General features: G+C 49.0%; 1 protein-coding gene across 1 annotated transcript; it reads right to left on the bottom strand.

Moving 5' to 3' along the window:
• Positions 1-3,192: 3,192 nt before the first annotated feature.
• LOC114688396 (serine protease inhibitor A3N-like) lies at positions 3,193-11,147 on the bottom strand. The gene is made up of 5 exons (XM_028862986.2): positions 10,996-11,147; positions 8,470-9,123; positions 6,417-6,690; positions 5,091-5,241; positions 3,193-4,145 (listed from the first exon to the last, which is right to left on the bottom strand). The coding sequence occupies exons 1-5, from the start codon at positions 11,018-11,020 to the stop codon at positions 3,945-3,947; spliced, it is 1,305 nt and encodes a 434-aa protein (XP_028718819.1). The 5' UTR covers positions 11,021-11,147; the 3' UTR covers positions 3,193-3,944.
• Positions 11,148-11,378: the final 231 nt, after the last annotated feature.

The following is an 11,378-nucleotide window of genomic DNA, read 5'->3' on the forward strand; positions in this document are numbered from 1 at the left end:
AGTCCAGCTAGATGGTGTCCATCTTCTCCATCACCACAGCTTTGGTCCCTGCTGACCCATACCCAGCCTGGCTGTGAGGACACACTGATATAACAGCTGAGGAACCATACAGCCTTCCTGGTGGTGTGAAGGATGGCTTTGTTATCCAACTGTTTGAGTTTATAAGAATTCCATGCACAGATGACTGAGCTGCAGACATTTTCTACCATCCTGGGGGTTATCTCTTCAGTCTCACGGTGCTGGGGACACTAAACTTCACATATATAAGCCAAGCCAGCATCCCACCACTAAGCTAGCTCCCCAGCCCTTTTCTCTTTCTCCTTGAACACTTACTTTATGTGGTTCTCTGAGTTTGTGAATGTGTATGTGTGCATCCATGTGCACATCCATATGAAGGTCAGAGGTCAACTTAAACTGCCATTCCTCATCCACCTTGGTTTTAGGATAAGGTCTCTGCATAGACCTGGAATTCATTGATTGTCAAGGTTCACTAGCCAGGAAGTCCCAGGAATCCACCCCAGAGCTGGGATCACATGTTCATGCTACCACACTAACCTGTTTTACTTCTGCATCAGGGAATATAACTCAGATCCTCATGCATATGAGACCAGCACTTTACCCACCTGCCCATGTCCCAGGATGAGCCTCTTGATAGTGTCTTTTGATGCACAAAGCTTGCCCTCCCTCAGGCCCAAAGGAAAGAAGCCAGCAGACCCCAGCCTGAAGTCTCTGAAACTGTGGTTCAAACCAAACCTTTGCTTCCCTCAGTGGGTTATCTCAGATGTGCTGTCCCAGAGACATAAGCCTAACTGACACACCCCTCTGTCTACTGTCTGCTCTGTGGCCTCAGTGATAACAACAGAAAACAGATGGAGGCAGTCAGCTGGGTGGCAGCTCAGATTCCTCATAGAAGGCCCTGGCGTTGGCTGTGACAGTTTTAGGGGGAGAAAGCTCAGTGAGGATCTGCAGATCATGCAGTTCACAGTGGTTCCCCCTTGAGATGCTGACATCTGGTGGGGTTACCTTATACTCTGTCCTGGCCTTAGTTTGGAGCACAGGTCTCTGAACTCACTGCTGTATGCATGCTGCCGATTTTGTACATGTAGTAAGGTATAGGCTGGGAATGAATGCTCTGTAATGCACATCTCCTACAGTCTGCTTAGCAAGTTACTGTAGCAAACCTTCCCGTAGTTGAGGATTATTCTCTGAAGAAGGATGTTGCTGCCATTCTGGGAGAGCATGGAACTATGAGGACAGAGTGACTAGCATTGTCTTCTGCAGGGAGGTCACTCTTGATTCCTAGGGTCAGCTGCTTCAGTGCCCTCCTGGGCTGTGCCAACCACACAACACCTGGAGGGACAAGTGCTCTTCCCATGCTTGAATATTGGAGTGGGTTTCTGATGTGGCTGAAGGGGTGGGAGGAAGAGGCAGCCAGGCCTTTAGCAGTTATTATAACCATTGTCATTGCAATTTCTCTCTCACACAGAACTATATGATAGTTTTTTCTGATCATTGATGTGTAGACATGAGACCTTGGCAATCACCTTTGACAGGTAGTTTAACCATATGCTCAAGATGAATGTCAGACTATGATTAGACCTGGTAGTCCATATGGCAGAGACAGGAAGGAAGGACAAGATCCACAGTGATTTTGAGACCCTTAACCAACTGCACCCCATAGCCACTTTCCACTGTTAAATTTGTATAAAATGGATTCTAGGTGTGTAGAAATCACTGTGGCATTCAGAAAGTACCCAGACATTCAACCTCAGGGACTGCACTGTTTGCAGGCCCATCTCTCCTGCTTCACACTCTGCTACCTCTCTCGCATACCAAGGTGGTCCCTGTAGGAGGTTCATCACCAGGGCAACATTTGGTGGTCAGGTCCTGGAGGAACCCTCATAGAATGGGGAAAAGTGAAACCCTAACATCTGTGTCATAGACTCCATTAAAAGGTAAACTCAGACTTTGCCAACAAGTTCTGGACCCAACTCCTGTGCAGCATGAGATGTACTCAACACCAGGCTCCTTAGATACCTGATGTGAAGCCAGAAAGGATGCAGAGATACAACTGCGGCCTGACAGTGATCATGGAGTGTATGACATGGCATCTCAGGGCCTTGAATGACTGTTATACACATTATATTTGTTTGGACATGGCTGTTTTCAATACCTGGATCCTGTTCTTATCACTCCATGGTCTTCATGGAGTGGTACCTTAGTGTGCACTGGGAAAGAAAATCCTAAGTGTGAGCCTCCAGGCAATAATTCTCTTGTAACAACATGTCCGCCTGTTCATTGTCTGCTCTTAGGAACCTTGAGACTCAAGTATGTCTCAAACTGAAACAACCTTCTCTTTCTGTGCAGGCTTCTACAGTGTTTCCAGGCTCACAGATTCTCCATGGACACCCAGAACCCCAACCCAAATCCACCATGGCCTCTTCTTGTCCTCCATCTGAGTACTAAACCAGCTAATCCTTGAGGTGAATCATTTACTCTTCTCTCCAGGTATGGCCTGATGTTCCCTGAAACAGCCCTTAGTGACAATCCCCACACTTGTCTAGAGCAGTTCTCTGCTTTACAACCACACAAAGTTATGAGGTTCCCAAGACAGGAACAGTGATTCTTCCCTCCCAAGCTCCCTGTAGTTCTGAGTCATTTGAGAATCCTCACAGGGCCAAGCTCTCTGACATCTGGTGACTGTTTCTTTCTTTTCCTAAACACCCATGATTCTTAGAAATGCCTCCATTGTTCTTTGCTCTGCCCAAAGCATTCTTTCTGGTCATCTAACCACCTTCTCATCCTCCTCTGATTTTAGCACAGAGGTTACATGATCCATAGACTATTTTGGCAGTTCTCTGTGAAGCACCCAGAGCCTTGTTTTATGATCCACCTGCACACCACCATGGTGATGCCTGTGCACAGAACCCCTGCTTGGTGAAAACTGTCTCTCTCACATCAGGACACTTGAAAAACATCCTGCCAGTCATAATGTCTAGCTGTGATGTCATGGGAAATGACTAAGCTTCTCTGTGCCTCAATTTCTTCATCCATAAAAAGGGCTGATAATAATAACATGTAGGTCAGAGATCCATCACAGGAATCAGAGTGTGAGTGACAATCTCTACTACCCTGTGGTCACTAGAGGCCACACCCCTGCCAACAGGAGCTGAGTGAACACGGCCTGGACACTTTCTCTGCAGTTATGTGTTTATTGATCCTTTGCTCGAAGTACTGCATTTTGGGTAAGGAAGGTGGACGTGTCCATCTGTTGTGTGAGGTTGGTCAGTGGGAACCTAGAAAAAGACTCCATTGCCCTAGGTTTGTGTCCTAGGGGGAAAGAAGCTGGTCTGACCAACCAGCTTCATAAGCTGCAGGTATGAGAGATCCAACACTGTGCCAGATGTGGGCAGGGTCAGGAGTCCCTGCAATGGACAGTGGGTTGCACAGCCTGGAAGAGGCAAAGTTTGAGGCAAGAACTGGGCACTCAGTGGTCCCAGATGCTGGAAATAGACTCAGGGTAGCAGATTCCCTTCTCAGTGCTGGGATTGAGGTCCACATGACTGACCTATAAGTTTGCATAATTCAATCAAGCCTGCTGATGCTGAAGGCAGACATAACCAGAGCCTAGATAGGGACTGAGACTACCTGACAGGGCCCAGGCTTTTGAGTAGAGGCAGATATAGTAGAGGCAGCAGGGAGGAACACAAAGACAGAGTTCAGGCTTAGGAACATGAACTAGTGCTGCCAGGAGGACTGGGAGTCAAGCTAACACTGACTGTTCAAGTGCCCTGTGCATGTTAGAGTCATACAGCTCATCACTGTCACTGTCCAATCCAAGCATGGCACAGCTATTTAGAGCATTGAGGCCAAAATGCACATAGAGATCCACATATAGGCTTAATCCCTGCCCCTCAGGATGAAGCTTCACCACTTGGAAAGTTCTAGTTTTCCTTGGGATTTGTGACTTTGGCCATAAAGATGAGAGTCTGAGTATTTGTGTCAGAGACAATCACCAGGAATGGCCTGTTGAAATTGACAATCACTGGGTACAATTTTCCAGAGTCAGGGATAAATTTGACTCCTGTGGCGGCAGCTGCTTCTGTGCCTGTCTCAGCCACGTCCAGCACAGCCTTGTGGACCACCTGTAGGAGAAAGACATCACTCACTGGAGATCAGGGAGGGCAGGAGAGGAGATCCCTGGAGCAAGCATCCACTGCTGGCCTCGGCTGCTGGTGAAGTTGTTTGTTCCTACAGTGAGCTCCACCCCTGGTGTTTCCAAGTCTCTGCTCAGAGGATGAGATGAGGCATGCCCTGGGTCTGCTCAGTCTCTGGGAATCTGTGTTGTCCTCAAACCCATCCTCAAACTGGAGGTTGGGTGTAGGCAATACCTTACTCCACAGGCAGCTTCTCAGAAGACCCACAGGGATAAAGCCAGGGTGCTGGCAGCCAGTGTGGGCTACAGCATGCCTCCTGCTCTAACCTCCTTGGGACATACAACCTCAATGCACAGGGCATGGCTTCTCAATACCAGACTGCCATGCTCTGCTGGTACAGATCTGAGCCCAAGTCTTTGAGTGGGCAGTGGACAGAATGCTAGACATTGCCAGGCTGTGCATCTGGGAATGTAATGTGGGGTCCTAAGGCTTTTTCTCCCATATTCTTAAGCTTTTCATCCCAACTGCCATTCACCCCTTGTTATTTCCTTTACTTCTTCTGTTCTGTGTGCTAGTGAAGAATTACTGGACCAGCTCTGCAGTGAATACACTGAGGTTGGAAATGATTTGCCCTGCAGTAGATTGTGGGTGGCATCCGTACTACACCACAGGTCAGTGCCGATGGTGGTCTAAGACCAAGCACAGGCTCTTGCCCACCATGGACTCCTAGGTGAAGTTATGTTCATGGGGTACAGGAGGGATTGGCTGCATGGTATCCAGCAGGAGTATCTAGGCTGTAATCCGGTTTTTCCAGAATGAGTGAATCTCAGAAATGCAGGCTTTCTCACACATTTACCATTTCCCACACACCACTTGGCCTTCACCATCCACATTCAGGCACCAAGGTGAACAACTAAGTGTAAATTGGCTTACCTGAGAGACTCTCAGGTCCTTGGTCCCTGTGATCCTAGACAGGTCAGCCTCTTCGGAGAAGACTTCCCTGATGCCCAGCTGTGGAAGAATTTTCTCCAGGCTGTAGTCAGTGGAGATGGAGAACTTGGGCATGTAGAGATCATCAATCATCCTGAGAATAACAAAGGCATATAAGATCACTGGCCTCCATTCCCCATCAATCCACCTTGTTTCTCTCACTGGAGAGCAGCCCTCTTTCCATCCATGCCTAGACCATGTGATTTGTTCTTCCTTTTGCAGTAATTACTATATTGTTGCAGTAATTTTTATTGCAGTAATTATCTATCAGTGCCTGAGAGTGAACAGGGCCCAGACAAAGAGGCTTGGTACCAGCTGTTCCTCTGCCAAGAATGCTTTTCTCCCAGATACACAAAATGCAGTTCCTCCCTGTCATGTGGACCCTCAGACTTCATCTAATGATCATTCTAGTTAAATCTGCACATTCCATCTGATTCAAGCTTTCTGTGTCCCAGAACCTTCCCTTCCTTTACCTCAACTCCTCTCTCCTTCCTTCCTTCCTTCCTTCCTTCCTTCCTTCCTTCCTTCCTTCCTTCCTTCTTTCTTTTCTAGTTCCTTTTATTTGTTTTTCTGCTTTTCTTCAAGACAAGGATTCTTTATGTAACTCTGGCTGTCCTGGAGCAAGCTCTGTAAACCTGGGTGGCCTCAAACTCAGATATATGTCCCCTGCATGCTGGGATTAAAGGCATGCACCACCACTACCGCGCATCCACCCCATTTTTTAATTAATCATATAGTACTCCATTGTATTTTCATGCTCTTACTCTCTCTTCCATTGTCATATTATGATTGCCCAATGATAAGAAATAATATGCTTGAGCCTTGGATAGCCCCTCTTGGTCTAAATCACAGCTTGGCACATAGTAAGTATTCAAGTCTTCATTGCACTAATGGTGAATGAATGAGTGATGAGGGGATGAGATGGCTTCACAGGGCAGAGCTGATTCTCAGAGCTGATCTCATCTCAACCTCACTCCCCTCTGCATTCCAAAACCCATTCAAGATTCCCTGTAATTACAGCCTGTTAGACACAGAACAATCCTCAGCTCCTGCTCTAGCTGTTCTCATCTTGTGAACAACAAAATGACAATAAAATCAGGTTCCAAACTACCAAGTCAGCAGAGGAAAGTCACCTCCACTTCACTTGTCCCTGGTAACTCATCAACGGTTACTAGCATACTGTGGAGCCTCTGAGTCACAGGGACACAGGGCCTCAGGCCAACAGCAGGATGGGGAGCCAGACCAGCTCTGGTTCCTGTGGACACGCACCTGGGCCTCAGAGAGTCCCCCCACTTCCTCAGGGTCTCTGGTTGCAAGCTGGCTTCCACCTGCTGCATCCTGCCTTCATCAGGGAGGATGAACAGGGCGCTGGCATTGCCTCTGTACTTCAGCTCCACCACAGAGCACGACAGATCCTCATCCCGGAAGTAGGGTGTGGTCAGATCCTCAATGTTCATCATGGGCACCTCCACAGACCTGTTATTGCCCAAGTGGAACTCAGACTCAAAAGTGTCTTCAGGGTCAAAGGACGTCTTCCATTTTCCTAAAGATGAACAGGTCATGAGTTTGTAAGTAACATCACTTGAGGGACCCCACCTCTGTCCCATTTCTGTCCAGCCCCTGTGATGTGACAGCAATCAATCCAACTTCAACAAGACAGAGGTGGAAAAATGCTGGATTGGGGGGAAAAAAACTTGTAGGTAGATAGGCTCCCAGAGATGAAAAGAGACTCCAAGCTTGGTTTGGAAAGGAGAAACTCAAAACAAAGCCTGGCTACTCAATCTACCTGAGAAACAATCTGGGATCTGAGGGTGGGGTGTATTAGAGAGAAATGAGAGTGAAAGTGGGGAGACTGGAGCCTGGGGAGAGTTGAGGATCCCTTCTTCCTCAGGAGCAGCCATGTTTAAAAAACAATGTCTTGTCGAGCAGGCTTTAAAGGAAACAAGACAAGAGAGACTAAATTCTCGTACACTGTGAGCAGTTCATGGTCCCATAGATTGCAGACTAAAATGTGAGTAACAAGTCCTCAACTCACACATGGTCTATGGCTACCTCTACAAATCATAGATATCCCATTCAGACTTATCCCAGATCTCTACAGAACTTGGTACTGAAACAATTTCTTGGGCTTGGAATCTAGCAGCCTAAACATGCACCCCTACCTCACAGGCAAGCAGCATTGGAGCTTCTGTCCTGAGGCTAGAGAGCCATGCCCAGGCATCCTTCAGGCCATCACTCTGCTTCTGCCATTCCCAGCCCACAGCAGCTCTGCAGCCATCCTGTCCTCCTGTCCTCCTGTCCTCCTGTCCTCTGTCCTCTTAGACTCTTTTTCTGTCCATGGCCACCTTGAGATTTTGCCCATGGTCTCAGAGCCTGCCTTCCCTCTGCCCTGCACCATCCTTAATTCAGCCCAGATCTGATTACATCATGACTTCTCTCAGATACCAAGTTCTGGGCTGTCTCCTAACTCCCTGGTCTCTGTCAAGCAGGGTGTTGTGGGTGTGGGCTCTGGAAGTCCCCTACTACCTTTACCGATTGCATTTCCAACTGAGTCTCCCAACTCTCTTGCATACAACTTTCAATAGACTCCATGGCCCTGGAACGTGTCTTGGGCATTCTAACCTTCAGGATGTTTGGGCGAGCAATTTTACAAAAGCAAAATTCCATGAGGCAGCCATACCCTAAACACAGAACACTGCCTGGCTGAGACCTCCCTCTTTTTAGTGTCTGCTCCTGCATCCCTCCCTGCTTTTCCATGTCCAGGCCCAGCTCATTACCAGAATGGCTCAAGAGAGAGTCCTGAACAGGAATTGCCCACAGGGCTCTTCAGTAGGTATGGGACATGCTACTTCCACCATAAGATGGGTAAGCAGGCTCCTTAGATCAAGAGGTCTCCAGCCCACATGAAGTCTCCTAGAGGCAGAGGTTCTCCAGTAGGGATGGACACCTTCTACAGGAGCAGATTAGAAATGCTGGAGAAGGCAGATGATGGGACCTCCTCTCTGCAGGGAGCAGCCCTGGCTTCTCCCAACTCAGGTAGGACTGGACATGCAACCTATGCATTCTGCTAGTTTATAAGTTTAAGTCATAGCCAAAAGGAGGCCTCTTAGACTGAGAGCTCAGGAGTCCTGTGCAGTATGTGCCAGGAACCACAACTATATCCAAAAAATCCTAGGGGAGAAGTGGGGCTTGTGCGTAGAAAGAAAGGAGGCACCCATGTCTCCAGGCCTGTGAGCACCACCTTTCCAGTGGTCAGCATAAGGAAACAAGGTTCCCAGTCACCATTCTTTCTCTCTACTCCCCAAACAGTGAACAGTCTCACCTTTAAAGTAGATGTAGTTCACCAGCACCATTACTGTCTGGCTATCCAGGTCTGAGATCAGTTCCTTGATCTTCCCCTGGGTCTGTTTGCTCACATAGTCATTGATGTTCTTTATGGCCTCATGAGGCTGCTGGAAGTCAGCTGTGGAGGCCTCAGCCTGGTACAGTGCCCTTGCCTTCTCCTTGAACTCTGCCAGGATCTGCAGGCGCTTTTCAACAAACATCATGCTGCCTATGCTGATATTCACCTGGTCTCCTGGCTGGGTGAGCATGTGGAGGAGGTGCCCAAAGCCCCTGTGGATGTCTGCCTCGGGGGTCTCTGTGAGACTGAACTTGAGACCTCCTAGAATCTCTTCCAGGGTTTTGCTTCTTGCTCCCAGGGACAGGATGGCCAAGGCAGCTGAGATGCTGAGTGGGGAGAAGACAAGATTTTTATTTGGATTCTTCAAAGCCAACTCTTTGTAGAGACTGAAGGCAAAGTCAGTGTTGATGGAGGCCAATGTCAGACTGTCCATTTGTGTCCCATTGTTTAGGTCTTCATGGACTTCAGTGTCCCTTCTCAATGTGCCATCTGATTGACAGAGGACAACAGGGCAGATCCCCGCTATCAAGAGTCCCAGAGCTACACGGAGGGCCATCTTCTCTGCTCTCCAGGCTGAAAAGCAAAGATCCTTTGAGTCTGGGAGGGCCAGGTGGTTTCCTGACCTCCTTGTCCTCCCACAGGGCTGCACTGTGTCCCTGCTCTGCTGCCCCTTGCTGCCTCTGGGACCTTGCATGGGAGGTGCTCTGACCACTCAGATGGCAGTCCCACAGTATGTGCTCCTGTTATCAGCACTGGAGGAAGCATTGCCGTAGCCCAGTCTCCTCACAGAGAACCAAGACCCAGAGAGGGGAATGGACACGCCAGGTCCACAGAGAAGCCAGAAGAGGAGTGGAGGGATGGGGCAAGCCCTGTCTGATCAGATTGTCTCCTCTTATTCTTTCCTGCAGAAGGATTCATTAGAAGGCTGGAGACCCTCTTCCTTTGCTCTCACCCCGCTACCACCCTGTAGGCAGAACTTAGGGTCCTTGGAGTAGTTGCTAGCACAGGCCCTAAATTTGCCTCTTGATGACAAGTCTGAGAAATCTCAAGGCCCTTGACAGAATCTGGTGCATGAAGCTGGACCTGGGGAGGAATAATTGAGAGGCAGCACCAGAGACATCTGGTGTCATGCCAGAGCCTTGCACCCCCAGAACAGGTCATGGCAGGACAAACAGAGTGAGGTTCTTTCAGTCCTGCCAGGGAACCACATGATGGTTTGCAACTCAGGCTTGGGAGGCCTCCTGGTGGGAAGAAAGGTGAGTGACCTCAGTCTCTGACCCCTGGACCAGATTTTGTGTTGGCTCTTGGGATGGCTGTGTGGTAGCAGGGAAATGGGTGGACCTCTCTGGAAAGCCTGGTGAGTGACCCAGGTTACATTATTGGTGTCTAGCTTATTATGGATCAATGGGGTTAGTTGTAGGGAATGTCTAGAGGGCTATCTCTTCCATCGATCCCTGGAGTGGGGGCCACAAGCATCCTAAAGGACTACAGTTGAGGGATTGTGATCATGGTAAACACAGGCACCCACAACTAGCTTTGAACATTTGTTCAGGTGTCCAAAGGTGAAAGTGGATGGTAAATGAGTGGGAGAGAGAGGAGGAAGGGGACAGCAGGAGCTTGGAGGGGTCAAGAAGGAGCTAGAAAGTGGAAGTGGAGAGGCAGGGTAGATGGGAGGAGGGAGAGCTAGAGAAAGGAGGAGGAGCCAAGGGGGAGGCAGAGGGGAGAGAAGACCAGAAGAGTATGGGAGGAGACTGGAGGGAGCAGGGGAGGGAGGTGCTGGAGCTGAGCCACATGTCCCCAGGGATGTGACATGCCTGCAGAGGAGCCAAGGACCTCAGAAAGTTGGCTGCTGTATTTACTTTCAGACTGATGCAAGCATTTCTTTGGCAAAGCACTGAGCAATGTTTTGTGCCAGGTTAGTTTCCAGTGGAAAGGGGCTGTAAGGTGTGTGCAGCAGGAGACCTGGCTCAGGGGCTGAGCTATTGCCTTCTTTGCTTCCCTAGTTGAGAGTGAGGCAGATCTGCTCAGCCATGGATCTATGAGGGAAGTGGGGTCCCTGACCCCCAGACAACTCCTGCCAGCTGTAAGCATGGCAGGGCTGCCACCTCCTCCAGACGGACTCTGCAGCCCTCCCGTCTCCCCCCAGCTATGATAGCAGCATCCAGGCTAGACCAGGTCTCATTACTTCCTCCCCGTGGAGGGTCAGAAGGAACAGGCTCCATTAACTCTCCAGGAGCATAGCCCATGGCACCCACATCTTCATACACATGAAGACCCAGATTGGAAAGGAGATTCATACGCACCCAGAAATATTCCCTGATTCCAACCAGTGCCCAGGAATAATCATCATCCTCCTTCAAACCAACACTTTAGGTCATTGCAGTACCTCACAGTCCTAGGAAAGTTCTAACTCTGTCCCCAGAAGGTAGGAATCCTGGGTATTACCTGCAGAGCTGATGCCTGCTGCCATCGTCTATGACAGCTCCGTTCCGATGTTCTGGGTTGCTGCTTGCCTGGTGTGTTGTTCTCCCTAGCACACTAATGCTTATTTATCCCCACTGGTAACTCCTCCCTCTTCTTAGGAAATGCTAGCACAGACAAGCTGTTCTCTGTGCTCAGTCTGGAAATGGCAGACAGAATGATTTCTGTAATGTTGCATTTAGAGGCTTCTGGTAGCAGATCCTTCTGACGAGAAATTGCCCAAAGTATTCTAAAAAGACTACCCGATATTCTGGGCATGTCAGAAGCAAACAGAGTGTGCACAATCCCTGTCCCACTTGTCACCAGATAGGGCTGCAGCTAACATTTATCCTGTACTTTCTAATCAC

The sequence above is a fragment of the Peromyscus leucopus genome, chromosome 14, assembly GCF_004664715.2.
Source record: "Peromyscus leucopus breed LL Stock chromosome 14, UCI_PerLeu_2.1, whole genome shotgun sequence".
In the NCBI taxonomy this organism is placed as follows: domain Eukaryota; kingdom Metazoa; phylum Chordata; class Mammalia; order Rodentia; family Cricetidae; genus Peromyscus; species Peromyscus leucopus.